The sequence below is a fragment of the Melozone crissalis genome, unplaced genomic scaffold, assembly GCF_028551555.1.
Source record: "Melozone crissalis strain CALT ecotype California unplaced genomic scaffold, PUWL_Pcris_2 ptg000019l_1, whole genome shotgun sequence".
Classification (NCBI taxonomy): Eukaryota; Metazoa; Chordata; class Aves; order Passeriformes; family Passerellidae; genus Melozone; species Melozone crissalis.
This window is the reverse complement of record NW_026535797.1, coordinates 19,791,175-19,807,555: the sequence shown is the minus strand read 5'-3', so window position 1 is coordinate 19,807,555 and position 16,381 is coordinate 19,791,175. Positions and strand designations below refer to the sequence as shown.

The 16,381-nt window shown below is 46.9% G+C and overlaps 1 protein-coding gene across 1 annotated transcript; it reads left to right on the top strand.

Moving 5' to 3' along the window:
- Positions 1 to 4,794: 4,794 nt before the first annotated feature.
- On the top strand, positions 4,795 to 10,696 carry LOC128937485 (2-hydroxyacylsphingosine 1-beta-galactosyltransferase-like). Its single transcript, XM_054277226.1, has 5 exons — positions 4,795 to 5,640; positions 8,380 to 8,519; positions 8,690 to 8,766; positions 9,156 to 9,375; positions 10,298 to 10,696. Exons 1-5 carry the CDS (start codon positions 4,795 to 4,797, stop codon positions 10,611 to 10,613), a joined length of 1,599 nt encoding a protein of 532 aa, XP_054133201.1. The 3' UTR covers positions 10,614 to 10,696.
- The last annotated feature ends 5,685 nt before the right edge of the window (positions 10,697 to 16,381 follow it).

Here is a 16,381-nt window from a genome sequence, read left to right as displayed (position 1 = left end):
TGGCAAACTCCTGCTAGCCCACAGATTGCCACCTTGCTTGTAGAACTTCCTCCATATAACTCTAATGAGACAGGAAGGATGTTGAAGATGGTCCAAAGTACCAAAAGTTAGGAACTGTTTGGGGACTGCATCAATCTTTGTCCAAAAGAGATCAGCCAGAGCACTTCTGGTGTTTTGTGGCAGCAGTAGCACCAATGTGGTGAAAGGTATAAATCATTCTGATGCTGACCTGATCACTGCTGTGATTGTTCCCTTTGCTCCTTCCAAAGGGATCTTGGAAAGGGGATCTTGGCTTCCTTCATTCTCTGTGCTTGCAGTGGGCTTCTATGAATATGTAAAAGGAAAAATGCTAGAAAGGTATGTTGTTTTGAGCAAACCATCTGTGCCCTATTCAGTCTGTGTGCAAACAGCATTTTAAAAGACCCTCAGGGATACAGACTGCTAGGGGATGCTTATATCTGAAGGGTTTTTTTCCTTTATCTTTGTTTTCTATACTAAAATACTAATACTAGTATTGGTATACTCTGACATTAGTATGCTATAGTGTTAATATAAATGTTTTAGTGTTACTGTAATTTACCCAGGTGACTCTGGTTAAGTCAGAGTCTGTGATAAACCAAAACCAGAGCACAGAAGCCTGGTTAAACTTCCCTATTTCCACCTGTGCTTTGTTTGCTTTGTACAGTATTGTATCCTCTAGGTTTTTACTAGGGATTCCCCTGGGCAGCCCCTGCTGATAGTGTAATATCCTCCTGCAGTGACAAAGTTGCTCTTGGAGCTGCTTTCACAGTCTTGGCTTCCATAAATTTGCTGCAGCTAGGCTGGCTGTCATCAGCGTGATGGTAGCAGAAGATCCTGGGTTTTTTTGGATCATACCCAACAGAACAGGCAAATCTCAGTATCTTATTCCAGGAAGAGTTTAGAGCATCCAGGTGAAAGTATCTTTTGCTTTTCAGTTAATTCTGCTGCTTTGTTAACTCCTGAGAAGTTTGCAGTGAAAACGTTTATTACTGTGGGCAAGAGCTGCGTAGAGACCAGGATGCAGGAGGGGAAATAATTCAGTCCCATGTATACAGGCCTCCAGGTCCTGGGCAGGAACTAGGTAATATAAAAAAGTGAGGGAGAGATACAAATGGCAGTCCTTGCATTTGAGCCTGTTCATAGCCCTTTCTTTGTGGGGTTCTTTGCCTTGACTGCTTGCTGTGACAGGTTTTAGTACTTCAGCCTAATAAAAGACATCTGAATTAAACTGGAGCTGTGGCTGTTTGGTTATTTCACTTAAGTTGATTGGTGTAATTTTCCATCAATACCGAAGCCATACCCTGTCAAACATGTTAAACAGGGCAAAATCATGGGACAAACTTCAGCCTAGAAAGGGGTTTCTCAGGGGCATTTCAGAGGACTGTGCCCTCTCTACTCCTTTTCTGCTGCCTCACTTTTCAGCACCAATGCATTGCTGTGGTTTTGAAAGCAATCTCCCAGCAGGTGGAGGTGGACAGTTGTGCAGGGTAGGGGGGATGCTGCTGCTTGCTGTGACAGTCTCACTTTCCCAGGTCCTGCTCCCACTGAGGTGCCTGCTCTGCCCTGCTCTGCAGTGGTGAAACTGCTGTGATGTGGGCTTTTCCAACAGTTCCCTTGAACCCTGACTCTGGCTGCCAGTGTTAACTGTGATGTTAGGTCCATTGCTCCGTGTAGATCAGCCAGCTGGCATGGCTCTGCCAAGCACTTGTCATGAAAACAGGGAAGGGTCTATTCTCTCTTTACAAGCCTTTCCCTTGCAGTGGCAGGATTATTTTTGCAGTATTTATGTGATGTAGCCACTAGGACTTCCAGACCACAAACAAGGAGATGGTTCCGTCTACTCTGCTCTCGGGCCTAGTGTGCAATCTGTTGTTTACCTTTTGTCATTTACTGGATTTTGCACCTCTGACAAGGCACAAACCATGAATTCACCTTCCCAGAGAATCACAATCCCACGTGATTGAAGGTGCCTGAAGATTTCTGAAGATCACCTGCCTGCAGTAGCTGAGCTCCCATAGCCAGAGAACTGGGCTGAACTGGCTGCACTGGCCACAGCAGCTGCCCAGGCTGCAGAGCTCATGGAGCAGCTTTTTTGTTCAGTGTCAGTAAGAAGTAAACCAGCGAGGTGAGCAGGTGAATTTTGAGCCTTCTAAACTGGGCCATTTAGCCCTTGTATAGGTCTGGGACTCCCTTCCCCTTTGCCATCAGCCTGAGACTTCAACAATGACTAGCTGCTGAACAAGCCCTTGTGCCCTTTTTGCTGGTAGTTAGCCTTTGTTTTATCCCAATAGCACTAAAATTGGATGTGTCTGGTGCATCCAGCACAGCTCTAGGGCCGAAGCTTTGACCAGGGTACCTTTCTGGGCATGAACAGAGCAGAGATTATCTCTGGAGGTATCGAGCTGAAGTAGGAAAAAAGGTCTCTTCCTGCAGCCTGGCATCCTCTCACATCTTAGCAAGATTTACAGCCTCCCTTATTGCTTGGGTAGGGAGAAGAGGTTCCTGAGCCAGCACCTCTAGGGACTGCTCCTGATTTGGAAGAGATGAAACCACCAAGAGCAGTTTGCAAGTCTCACTGAGTCAGCATCTGCCCCTGACCTGAGGGCTGAGATTTGACACCTTACTTGTCATTTGGATTTTGGTAGTGCCCAGAGGGTCTTAGCTGAGCTGAGGGTCTCAGCAATGTCTGGCATGTAGGTCCATGGCAGAACACAGTCCTTGGCTGAAGATTGGTGGCTATTTTTTTCTTTAAATAACTATACCTTTTACCTGGACTATTTCTTCATCTTTTTTCTTGTTGCCCAATAAGAAAACACCCTACCCCACATATAAAACCTCTTTTACTCTTCTTGGCATACTTATGTGCATGTATGACCCACTAGGTGCCCCAGGGAAAGCCTGTGTCTGCTTCTCTCCTTAACTCCCTGCCATCCCAGCAGAGATCACATGGCTGCCATTCTTCCCCTGCTTCCTGGAAGCAGCATGTGCTCCTGGATCTGCTGTGAATGTCATAGCCAGATGCTTTACCTTCCCTGGTGTTGGGCAGGATAAGTTCCTTTTGGGCCTCTCAAGTAATCTGAGTACCAGACCAGCTTTGTGGGCTGTAGCTCTGTTGTGTCCAACGCTTTGTCACAGGCCAGCCTGTTTCCTGCTGTTAGGGAGGTAGGATGCTGGGCAGATCCTTACATTCCTTGCAGAGCCTATGCTTTCTTCTTTCCAGCCCATCACTTTTGTCTATATTCTCCTGGAGCTCTTGTTCTGTGGGTCCAGCTACCCTCTTGGTATCTGTTAGCTTTTTCTCGTGTTTCTTATCGCTTGTGCAGGCACAGCCACACAGTTGACCCTGGGTGGGAAGGATGGGAGTCCAAGCACTATCAGAAATTGCCTTTGAAACAGGGGAGGGTGCCAACCAGTAGCTGCTTTGTTTGTTTCCCATGTCCTGTCTCCACGTGGGACAAGAAAGCACTGGAGGAAGAACAGGGCAGTTTTATTCTCCCATGTCTTCGCTCTCATGTGCTTAGTTTAGCCAGACAGAGGCCTGCTGAGGGTAGTCTGAACACTGTATTTAGCAGAATCTTTCCATTACTTTCTTTCCCACCTCTTAATTGATCAAGCACTATCGGAGGAGCTGTCAGAAAATCTTGTACCAAATTCCACTCTACCACATCCCTGCAGCCCCACTGGGGCTTAGCGTGTGGGGGTCATCCAAAATCCACTTCCAGTTGTTCCCATTGTAACTTCTTCCTCTTCCCACTGCTGCTTCCTAGCATGTCTGAACTGGGTTCTCAGAAAACTACTTTGCTTCTGACTATTCCCAAATAATTATCACATAGTTCTTCTCCCAAAATAATGCTAGGTGTGGGTGAGGTGCGTTCGCTTCCAGTGATGTAGCAACATCCCTTACACAACAGAAATCTTGGGTGTTTCACCAAACTGCAGAGGGGATGACAGCTTTAGGAGTGTGACTAAGGGGCGTCAGTGTGCCACAGGTGTTGCATGTCATCTCTGGGATTGCTTTCTGGGTTTGCTGCCTTCTAGTGGATGAGTATCCTGGCACCCACTTTCCTTTCCCAGCCCTTTCCCCAGAGCCTCCCATGACTGAGCCATACTGGAGCAGCTCTCTGTCCAGACTGTAGCTGTGCTCTCTGGGATTGTGGCTCCTCTCAGTGGGTCCTGCTGTGACCTGGACTTGCTCCTGCCTTGTTTGTGCTGAGCAAAGTGCCTCGCCAGCCATGTGAGGGCCAAAGTCAGAGCATACCTCATGGCCTTTCCACCAAGCTCTGCAGGCCTCCCTGCGAACTTGCACAGACATCAAGGCCTCAGAGAGAACCAGCTGTTCTGGCTGGACAGAAATAAAAATAAAATCCAGCTGAGCTGGTTCCATAGCGGTAAACAGGGACTGAGCAGCAAGTGTCCCTGCTGGTGCTGTGACCCAGCATAGCTCCTCCAGCCACTCACCCTCAGTAACTCTCTGTGAGTCAGTCTGCTAGTTTTTGAGCTAATTTAGGAGCACAAAGAAGAGATTTTCTGGAAAACTCCCCTGATATCTGACTTCGGTTGTTGGGGTATTTTTGTGGGATTGTTTCTGGTTTGGTTGGGGTGTTTTTTTAGGGCAAGGCAGAGTGGATGGGGATGGATGTTCCCCAGTGAAAGACTCCAGACTGCTCTCCTGTCCCAGCTCACAAGTCCTGGCTTGCAGCTACAATTCCAACTGTTATCACTGAGTGCATGACAGAGATACTGCATTAATGGCATGTTTGTCTCCTTGCAGCGATGAAGATGATGAAGGTGCTACCATGCCCTGCTGCTCTTCTTTTCCTCGTGACTGCATTCACTGTGGAGCCATCTCACTGTGCCAAGGTGCTGATCATGCCCACCATAGTCTTTGACAGCCACTTGCGAGTCTTCATGCGGGTGGCAGAGGCACTGACTGAGCGGGGCCATGACCCTGTGCTGCTACTCCACGAAGGTCGGGATGTGGAGACCTCCCTGCCTGGCTTCCGCGTGCAGAGGTACTGGGGAACCTTCAGCACAGAGAACGCAGATGCCTGGGTGCAGGAGAAGATAAAGCGTATCTTTCAAGGGAAGATGACCTCCCTGGAGGTGTTTTCATTTTTGGAGAAGTACCTGGAAAACTGTGACCTAGTACTGGGAAATTCTACCCTTCTGCAGAAACTCCAGCTGGAGCACTTTGATCTGCTGTTGGTGGACCCCAATGAGATGTGTGGATTTATCCTGGCCCACATCCTACACATCAAGTATGCTGTGATTTCCACTGGCTTCTGGTTCCCAGCAGAGATTGGTGCCACCTCCCCCATTGCCTATGTCCCTGAATTCAACTCCCTGATGACAGACAGGATGGGCTTTTTTGGTAGGACTTGGAATCTCCTAGTCTACATAATCACTCGTGTGGCTACAAAACTGGTCATCCTGCCCAAGTTTGAACGTCTCATGGAGAAGCATAGTGTGGAGCCCAAGACATCCATGTTGGACCTCGTTCATGGAACCAGTCTGTTCTTCCTCTGTAATGATGTGGTGTTGGACTTTCCCCGTCCAACCCTCCCCCATGTCATTTTCACAGGGGGGATCCTGGCTGAGCCTGCAAAGCCCCTTCCAGTGGTAAGTGCAAGAAAGCTTTGATCTATGATTGCACATCAACTAGGGAGGCTACTTAGTACAGATCTTCTCTGGGAGAACGTTGTAAAAGTTCTGAAGCCCCAAGTGTCTGGAAAGCTGTGGTGTTTTGGTGCTTGTGGGTGCATTGGCGAGACAGGGAACACTGAAGGTTGCCAGGCTGCAGGGAGGATGTAGAATTAAGTGGGCCACGCTGAAGTGGGATTTGGCCTCACTGTCCATGTAAAATGGTGTGTGGAGTTTGTAAGATGGAAGTGCTGCCCCTGGGACTTGAGAATGAATAGTTTGTTTGCTCCTGTGGGAATGGGAAGAACAATTAATCTGCTTTGTTTCATCACTGATGTGTTAATCCAGAATTTCCTCCTTCATCCTATTTCCCACAGAGCATTTCTGCCCTTGAGCTTGTAGTGTTAAGAAACCACAGGGGACAGCTATTCTTGTTCCTTCATTAAATTGAGTGTAGAATACCAAAATGTAGAAAACTGCAGGGTATCAACCCCTTTTTCTCAAGATTCAGTCCTGAAAACTCCTCTCAAGGCTTTCTCCAGCCTATGCCTTACTAATCCCAGGAATAAATTCAGAGGAACAAGCTCCTAAAAACTCTGGCTGAAGACAGTATTGGAAGAGAGTAGGACTTGTCTTACCACTTTTACAAACATTGAGGGGAAATAAATCTGGATAATAAAACTTGAGCAGTCAAGATGTCCTAGTGTCCTGACTAAGGGTCTGAAAGGGAGATAATATTTCAACTTTCAAATTATTAGAGGCCTCTCAAGATCTCTGATGGCAACTTCACTGATGCTGTGGATACCAATATTTTTCAGTTAAAAAAGAGGTGAGATCAGGTGCCTTAAAAAGAAGATCTCCAGATGTGTCTGACTGCACATGAGCCTTGCCCATGTGGCACGGCCTGCAGGTAATGAAACGCACGTAGGGTGCTCCGAAAGCTGTGTCAGAGGGTGGCTGCCTCACAGCTCTTGCAAAACTCTGGCTTGGTCCAACCTGGCCACGTACACACCTGCCTTATAAAGAAGGGAGTTGTTTGTTAGGGCATTACTCATGTGCTTCACAGCTTCCAGAACAGATCCCAGGGCACCTAAGGAAAGAATGATGGAGATAAGTTTGGAGCCCTGCAGTAGGTGGTGGCTGTCATGGTAGCAGGTAGGCATGTCTGTGTCCACATCATGGGATGCCAGCAGAAGAGAGAGCCTCTGTAGGTCTAGGTGTGCCTTAAAGAATGTCCCATTTGACATGTAATTAAATGCTTATTTCCTCCTATTTGAAACACTATGATTTTGAATGCTTCTATTTAGGACTTGGTTAAATATAGATTTGTAGTTGAGAGAAAGTGAGAACATTTGGTGGTCAACCATGCTTCCCTGGCAGCTTCAATGCTGTTTCTGAAAGATAAATGTTATGGCCCAATTATAATGGATAACATAGTAATCTGGTTTAGGAGTCATTATACTTTTATTTAGAAAAGGAAAACCAGCACTTTCTCTTCTGTAGTAGTTTCAGTGGTTGCACTGCTCAAAGGATGTAAAACTCAAAAGAATGGAGAAGCTAAAATATCTCTATTGTAAACTTCTTGATTCTTGTTTTAGTGCACTCTAAGCATTTCTGAAAAGGCAGGCATGAGTCTCTGAAGCATATAACAAAGGAGAAGTATCCCTAGAGAATAACACTAAGATGTGCTCTGTAACTCTTTTGTACTCTGATCCCCTAACTTTTAAAATACAATTAATATTCTGTATTAATCACTTTAGTTTTCTCTTTTAATAACATTTTTTAAAAGTCATTTTCTCCTGCATATTTATTTTAGGAAGTATATATATTCAAAGGTAGATTTTTATTAAACTTCCCTAAAATGCTCCTGACTGAGATACATGGGAAACTTGAAGAAGGACATAATTCAGCCCAGCCTGGCATAAGAGGGAATAGTCCATGTTTGCTTCACAGTAGCTGTGGTTGCTGATGTCTTCTCCCTACTACCTTCTGGCTTTGGTTAAAAAAAGTACAGACTCTGTTCTAAATACAGGCCTGTTTATGTAGCATTACAGGTAGCCTCTAAATGAAGGACGAATGACTATGAGTTTTACTGGATCTGTAGCTACCTTTCTGTCCAGTGATCAAAAACTAAATCTGCTGTCTGCAAGTAGCTATCAAGGTTAGAAGTCTCCTGTCAATATGGCAAGACTTTCTGCCCCCTCCAGAAGCCTTTGACATTGGAGAGTTGTAGGAACTTTCCAGGAAGAAGTTGTTCCTGACTGTGTGATGTTTTGTCTCTTGTATCAGCTTACATGTAGAGATCCTGACAGGCCTTCTGTCTTAGTGGTAATGGGAAAATAGCCTCCCTTTTTTTGCTCCAATTTCTCTCTCTCTCCTAGCTATTCCTATGTGGTACCTCCATTTCCAGAACCTTTCTTGTCAAAGACTAATTGTGTTACCTCCAGCAGGAGATAATGCCATGAAATGCAGGTTTTGGTCACCTCCCTGCAAACTCCCAAGACCAGGTGGTGCTCAAGTAATTTCTGCCTGTCTGGGTGTAAAAACCACAGTGGTTTTAGAGTTCGTTGCCTGTTGAAAACCATGTAGCTTTATGCTCTGGGTGGATTTGGCTTCATCTTCTCTGTGGACAGTTTCTACTGCCTCTGTCAGAGGCAAGAGTGGGAAGGGCCCTTCTGGAAGAATACTTCAAGGCAGCTGTGTGTGTTTTGCCCACAGGGTCTGCGTCTCTGGGTGGAAGCAGCAGAGGCAGGTGTTGTTGTTGTCTCCTTTGGCATCGGGATCCGAGCTCTTCCAAGCGATTTGGTGGAGAAGATGGCTGGTGCATTTGCTCGCCTCCCGCAAAGGGTGGTGTGGAGGTGAAAAGGGAATGGGATTCATTTTCACTTGAGTTGGATGAAAAACAATGTTGAGGGGTGATTAATTTCAAATCACAGAGTCTGCTTTCTGTTTCTTGATCTGATTGAATTTACTCTTGTTCTCTGCGTTTCTCTTCTCCTTTTTTCCCTTGCTCTGTCTCCTCCCACAGATATTTTGGTCAGAAGCCAAGAAACCTGGGTGAGAATACGCTGATGATGGGGTGGCTGCCCCAGAATGACCTGCTAGGTAAGGCTGGGTTCTGTGTATGTGTGTGCCACTAGCAACACCCCTGGAGTTTAGCCCAAACCACAGCAAAGGCACATAAGGATAGCAGCACCTGTGTGGATCTAAGTCTGTTGCTTCTTGTGTGTCTGATCTGTACAAAACATGTTCCTCACCTAACACCTGCTTGAAGGTGCTTGGCTCCCATCTCCCTTCTCCTCCAGGCTCTACTCAGCAATTCTGGGCTGCAAAAACCAGATGTATTCCCAAAGGAATCCTCTCTGCTTAACATCCTTTCTGCTTAGCATGCCTGTTTTTCCCTGAACATACATCAACATTGTGTGTTAAGGAACCCCTGGTAGCCCTGTTGCAACGTGGAAGGCATTGACTTGCTACTCTTCCTTTACCTGCAGGCCATCCCAATGTGAAAGCCTTTGTCAGCCACTGTGGGATGAATGGTATATTTGAGGCAATTTACCACGGTGTGCCAGTGGTGGGATTTCCTTTCTATGGGGACCAGTTTGACATCATGACCAGAGTGCAGGCAAAGGGCATGGGTATCCTCATGGACTGGAGCAGACTAAAAGAAGAGGAGCTTTACCAGGCTGTCATCACCGTCATCTCTGACCCCAGGTGAGGCACCTGGAAGCATCAAGCTCCTCCGTGGTGCAGACAGTGTGTAGGGACCAGTGTGTCTTCGTGTTGACCCCTACACCACCTATGATGGCTTCTGTACCAAGCACAGTGTCAAGCATTGCTCAGCTGACCAGATGTATCAGTGCCTCAAAATCCTTAGATGCAGCACAGGAGGAGATACTCCAGCATTTGCTTCTAAGGAGTGTGATCCAGTCCTGTCTGACTGTAATGTTCTTAGAAAGTTTTCTGAGCTACTGGGGAACAGACCTTTTAATGCCACCCTGTCATCAGGGAGGGTGAGATCACAGCCTCCCATTGGGACCTCCCTGAACTTGTCCAAAAAACTTTCTGTAGAAACAGAGAGGGAACTGCAGGTAATGCTCCATCTGCTCCTTCTGTCAGTCATATACTCTGCTTTTTCCTAGAACTGAAGCAGGAACAGAAAAGTGACACAGGGCTCCTGTTTTCTAATGGGACATGTGCAACTGCTGATTTTTGAAATGCTCTCTGAGAGCTTGATTTTGAAAATATTTTGTATTTCTTACCTATTAAGAGGTGTTGCAGTTTGGTATCTAGAAGGGTTTGGCCACTCATCAAGTGTGTAGCTTTTGCTTGATGCTGGGTGAGGTCTTAGGGTGTAAACTCCCCTCAGAAAGTGTCATACACATGAACTCACTGAACAGGTACTTGCAAGCCAAACTGTCAGTGTTATTAACAAAACACAAAGAAAAATCCACTCTGGTTTGTGCCTTCATAGCTGGCCAGTGCCATCAGAGTGGGTTTCAGAAGAAGAATGGGAGAAACTTGCCCCTCTCCCAAGGTATTATTTGGGACTTCAAAGCATCACTGGATGTGTCAGGCCACTTCTCAGTTTGAAGTTTCTATTGAAAGGTAAATGTCTTGTCATCTTCCCTTGCAGCTACAGAAAAGCAGCCCAGCACATCTCAGCCCTGCACCTGGACAGACCAATGCACGCTCTCAACAGGACAGTGTATTGGCTGGAGTACGTCCTTCGGCACCATGGGGCGCCCTTCCTTCGCCCGGCTGTCTACGACCTTTCCTTGTATGAGTACTTCTGCCTGGACATATTGGCTCTTCTCTTGCTGTGTCTGGCTGCTATTGGATTTGCTCTCTACAAATCTGTGCTGTGGTGCAGAAGGAAAGGGGCCAGCCCTGTGTATCAGAATGGCAATTGCATGAAAGGCCACTTCACAGATGAGAAAAAACTGCAGTAGTGGCCGGTGTGTTCCAGGGCATATCCCATCACTGTGAAATGAACTGCTGCTGTGCCAAGAAATGTATGGCATGCAGGCATGGAGAGAGGTGAAAGATCTGCAGGTCTGGATGAGAAGAGAGTGGGGAGGGAGGAGTATTGCAAAGGCCTGTGTCTACACCTCTGTGTACAGCACCTGTGGGCGGGGGGGTGAATTCAGGTGTGGGTGGGAGCACTTGGCCAGGATGCTGGGAATGGGGCATGGGTAGGTAGACTTCCAGGGAGGAGTGCAGGTTGTTCCCTTTGTATTGCACATTGGTTTAGATGCTGGAGTTGCTCTTCTGGCTTTTTGGATCATGGAGGCTCTGGAGGCAGGAACAGCATTTCATATGCAGCAGACACCATTTCTCCTCTGCCTTGTTACTAAGAGCCCCAGTAGTCAGGATGACTTTATGTGCAGATGAGAACTGAAGCAGAGCTGTGGACAAGGAAGGGCACTGAACGTATCATCTACAAGAGAGAAAAACTGGTCTAAGTTCTGTGGATAAATATTGTTCTTCCTACTTCAGTCAACACTCTGCAATCCCGTTTGTGTTTGAGCTAAATTATTATTTTTTAAAATAAACTCATATTCTTTCTCCTCTGTGGCAGTTCTCTGGTCTTGGTTTAATGTGAATCTGTGATTCTCACAACAGGAAGTTGTTCAAGCAAGATGGAAGTGCTTTTCCCTTCTCATTACTGCTGCTATGGTCTCCACATACCTCCATCAGCAATGTTTTAGCCTTTCTGCAGGCTTTCATGTAGTGCCTTCTCTCCTCTGTCTTCATGTGGCACACACCCATTCCCAAAGCACCTCCAAACCTGTGATGAAAGAAATCTGGAACAGATGCAAGTGCCAGGACCAGCAGCCAATAGCTCAGAGAGCTGGTCACAGCAATGGGCCCTACGCCACATTTAGAGAAGCAGCAGGCTCTCCCCATTTCTGTGTGAACAGACAATATCGTTGCCCTACTTGGGCCATGCTATGGAGTGATACCTAAGGTGTTTTTACTCACCCTGGACTCTAAGGCAAACCTTAATGGGGTGCAGTTGCACAACCTGCCCACAGCATTGTGTGATGTGCCCACTGCCAGTGGCCCACACTGAGGATCAAGGACTCTGCTCCATGCTCCCACTGGGGCCACTGCAGTGCTCCCAGTAGCTGGAGAGTAACCTCACTGCCACAGCTGCTGTCACTGGTGGTTCTAGCCTCTGCTCTTGCTTGCTGTCCCATGTGGGGGTTTTCCCAGACAAGAGATATGTTTTTACTGCATCTGTGAAACAATAGTTTGGCTGGGCTCCTGGGCTGCTCTAGGTTGGAATAGTGCCTGGCCCTGACTTGGGAGGCCTTCTGAGGCCAGGCAGTGCTGTCTTCCCTCCCTAACCCTCAGCTTGCAGAGGGGCTAAGATGAAGGCTTATGATGCTCTGTAGCAGCCCTTTGTGGCTTCATTCCCTCTGAGCTGAGGATGTGGAGCCTTAGTCTCTAATGGCAGGAAGAGGGAGATCAGAGCAAGGTGCTGATAGATATTAGGGGGAAAGTGGGCATTGTAGATAAGTAATAGGAACACTGTCTGCCTGACACCTTTCTGTCTGCAAGCTGAAATTAAGAGGTTGATGGGATTTGGGGTTTATTTTTAGATAAAAAAAGAGATATTGCCACAAATTTTCAGCATTCCTGCCTGTTTCCAGTTGCACTATAGTGACCTTGTTGTCATCTCCCAGCAGATGAGTTTGGACAAGGGGGTGGAGGTGGGGCATTTTTCATCTCTCAGGTGGAAGAAGGAGATCATTACTGCTGCCTACGTGAGAGTTTGGATATTTAGATCAGGCTGAACATAGCAAGAGAGCTGGCAAACTCGCGGCTTGGTGACAATGTTGGATTGTTTTGAACTTGAAGAAGAAAGAGGGAGAAGACAAACATACCGTGTTTGCAAACTGGAGGCATCGTGGCCTGATGAGGACAGAGACCTGCACGTGGCTTTGTTTGCAAGCAGAATAGCAGACAGAAGCATTTGAGACCCAAGAGTCTGTGTGGACTTACAAAAATGTGAATCTATTTTCGTATGCTTCCTCCTTGCTATTCACAATTTCAGAAAGAAGCTCAAGCAAGCACCACGTGCATCATTAGCATGTTGTCCCCTATCAGATATGCTCTTAACTTCTTGAATTTCTTATGGCTGCTTTTATTCCCAAAGCTACTGCAGAGTTAGGAGACATTTCTATCCAGGGAGTCAAGTCTGTTTAAAAACGATTCCACAACTTGGTGGCAACTCTTTCTAGTGGAGTAAAGCATTAGCCTGCCCAAGGACCTTGTGAGTAAGGAGTGGACATTCAAAAAACACCCCTGAAGTAAAGAGTCTTCCCTAGGAAAACCTGTGTACTGGCTTAGAAACTGTCAGGAGCCATTCTGTAAGTTATAAAGTAATTTTATAGAAGTATTTAAACAGACTCATTAAAGATGAAGGCTACTCTAGCTTTTCCATCTTATTTATGTCCTCTGTAAATCTTTTCCTAATAAACACACAGCTTTCTCTCTTTACTCATCTCCTTTCTCTTTTCTCCTTGTTATTCTTTCAGTATTGAATACAGAAGAAAAGTATGACAAGGGCTCAAGCTAGTTATTAAGTTAAATTAGGAATAATGAGTAGCCTGTCACACAAATTAAAAGCCATGGTGGGGGAAGGGATGTAGGTGAGCTTTATCCTTCATGCAGCTCTGCCTTCAGCTTGGTGCCTGATCCCTGGGCACGGTGCCGGCAGTTACTAAATGCCCTCCCTGTCATAGGTACTGAGACAGGCACGCAGGGCTGTGGTGTAACTTGGGAAATTAAACAATTGAAACTGTGGTTTATGAGGCAGCAAGCAGGGAGCAAGCTCTTTTTCTGCCTTTTTTTTTTCCTCTCCCCTTCCCCTCGAGGAAAAGTAGGACATGAGTCAATACCTTCCAGAAGACTGAAGAAGCCTCACCCAAGAGCTGCAACCCCAGCTGAGCCGTGCACAGGGCAAAGCTGCCTCCTGCCTCGGTGCCTTGCTGCCGGCAGGGCAGGGGCATCATGAGCAGGGTCCCGCAGCAGCCGCAGGGTGCAGCAGCACCCCCAGTCTCGCTGCTGAGTGCGATCTCCCTGCAAGGGCCCCGAGTGCGGCAGGAGGTGTTCGGGGCACGCTTGAGCCAGCTTTTCAGGTTCACCCGGCCCCACAGCTCCTCACCAAACTTCTCTGCGTGAGGCCCTGTGATTGGGAGCCGTCCTGGCTTGGAAACACCCTGAGTTTGCAAATGAATGCGTGTTCCAGGTGATGGCTGCGCAGCTCTGCCCAAACCCTGGGCTAGGGGCAGCTCCCCTGCTGGGAGCAGCTCCTTGTGGGGCATAGGGAGGGGCTGAAGCCACTCGCTGGCATGGCTCCTGTTATGATCCCTCTCCTCAGCCCAGTGCCAGCAAGTGCAGTACTGCTGGAGCACATGGCAGGGCCTGGCACTGCCTCGGGGGCTGCTCCCCTGAAGGACTTTACAACCAGCTCATAAACTACTGCTGCTCCAGCCCGGTGCTGGCTTTGGAAGGGTCCCCGCACACCCTGGCAGCATCTCCATGGGAGAATCTGACCGTGGGCTGCCACAGCCACATCAATTCCTTATCTGGTTTTTCCAGCCTAGTAAGGTGGAGGCACCAAACTGTGTCAACAAAATTGGGCTAATAAAGAGGAGCTGTCTCCCTCTGCAGGTGAGTGTGAAATCGCTCCATCTGGCAGTGGAAAGACTAGAGAAGACGATAATTTTTACTTACCCACCGTTTAATGACACTAATCAAAGAGCACTTCTGTGGCAGGAACCCCTTCCCTTGGCCTGTGCATGGCTCAGCCCCAGCCCCTCATCTCTGCCCGTGGGTATCTCCCTCATGGCCCCCATGCACCTCTCTGATGCTCTTCAGAGTGCAGGCAATGCTTTTCTCTGGTGCTTGCAGGTTACAAATATTTCCCACAGAGGAAGGCAAGGAGCCAAGCTCTGTGAGTCCCCAGAGCCCAGCCGTGGCCATGTGCCATTGAGAGCACTGTTGGAGCAAGCTAGTCCCTCTGTCCCCAGCAGGGCCTCCTTGGGGCCGTGTCATGGCAAATGGAACCGCACAGCAAGTCCTGAAGGCAGTGCAATGGAAAGCAGCTTTCTCCCAGGCACTCAGGTGAGGCATGATCTCAAAAACCAGAAATGCCCATGGTGCCTCCCAAGCTGTGCTTTTGGAAGGGCTTCCCAAATCCTTCTAAACACCAAGGAGAGATTACACACCAGCCAGGAGCTGGGCATTATGCCTTCCAGGACAGCTGAGAGCAGCCAATTACTCCAAACAGCTAATGGATATCTCAGGATACAGAAAGCTCCTCCCTTCTCTCTCAGCCTCTTCTCTCTTTTTCAGGGACTGCTGCTAAGGTGCTTCTCCCTCTCCAGCTGAGCTCATTTACCTCCATCAGGACCACTCTACCTGCTGCAATAAAAGACTCTGGGTGGGATGCAGCTGGGACCAGTTATTTTTCAGGTTCTTACATCTTCTCTCTGTGGTGACCATAGTAGGAATGGTTGTGTAGCAATGTTTTTAAGGAAAACTTTTCAATTATTATTTGGTAAAATATCTGTGCTAGTGCTATAGTAGTGATGCTATTGACTAACCTAATCCTGTCTCCTTTGAATTCAGTTATAAGAGTTTCTATAAGGGAAGTTCTTCCAAGATCAAACCATGTCCTGATGTAAAATTCAGCTATTTTAGTGAAAAGCTCTTTTATTACAGAGCTTTGCAGAGTTGAGTTTTCTTCTGTTATTAGCAATCCTGGAAAACCAGAGGGATGCTGCTTGATTGTGAAGAGGTAAGTGTGGCTATAGTGATATGCAGAACCTGTAGTTCAAGAGAAGTCAGTTTTGAGAAATACAAGATAACAAGGAAGGTTGGAGGAGTTATTGAAAACATAATGGTATGGTTCATGAGGGCAATGGCAGGCCCACATAGCTAATGTTTGCTTCTAGAAAAGTACACCAATAAACAGAAAAATAATATCCAAAGCATTCTTGAAAACAACACAGATTAGCCTCTTTATCTCACTGGGGAAAAAAAGAAAAAAACCCCACAACATTACATATTCTGCAAATGGTAAACTCCATATCATGTCAACAGAGTTCAACAGATGCTTTGGATGGAGTTGAACTTCAGTGCCCTTCCTGCAAAGCTTTGGGTAAGATCATCTGTCAGATCAGGCAGTGGTAATGCTGGATTTTGGGCTCTAGGCAGGAAAGTATTAAAGGCTATGCCCTGAATCACCAATTATCTACATGGACTGCCACTAAGAATAGTCTTTTTAAAAGCTAAACTAACTGAGAAGGAAGGTTGAATGGCTAATTTTCATTAAAACTAAACAGGTAAGAAGCTGAGGGCCTTGGCAAGGACAAAAGACAAAACTGGTAAAAGTTGATGTTAAAAGCCCTGCCTGTAGTTTGGGTTACGAAGTGGGGAGGAGCTGAAGAAACAGCTGCAAGCCTTTTGGGCAGCTCAGAGACACCTTTGGCAGTTGGGTATTTGGATTACATCCCATCCACCTTCTGTCAGCACTGCCCAGCAGCAAAAGAAGTGAGCACCTGTACTGTAAGAAGAAGCTGGGTCTGATCAGGGAAGTTGCATTGCAGTAAGTTTTGTAACAAATTGGTTGGAAAAAACTCAAATGCCGAAAGAGGCTTGAAGACTCTTCTCCTTGCAGGTCATACTTTGCTAACCAATGAGT

Bases quoted from the DNA above. Each gene is read 5' to 3' on its own strand.
- LOC128937485 (XM_054277226.1), top strand. From the start codon at position 4,795: ATGAAGATGATGAAGGTGCTACCATGCCCTGCTGCTCTTCTTTTCCTC. The intron at 8,520-8,689 runs GTGAAAAGGGAA...CTCCTCCCACAG, and splicing joins CCGCAAAGGGTGGTGTGGAG to ATATTTTGGTCAGAAGCCAA. The intron at 9,376-10,297 runs GTGAGGCACCTG...CTTCCCTTGCAG, and splicing joins ACCGTCATCTCTGACCCCAG to CTACAGAAAAGCAGCCCAGC.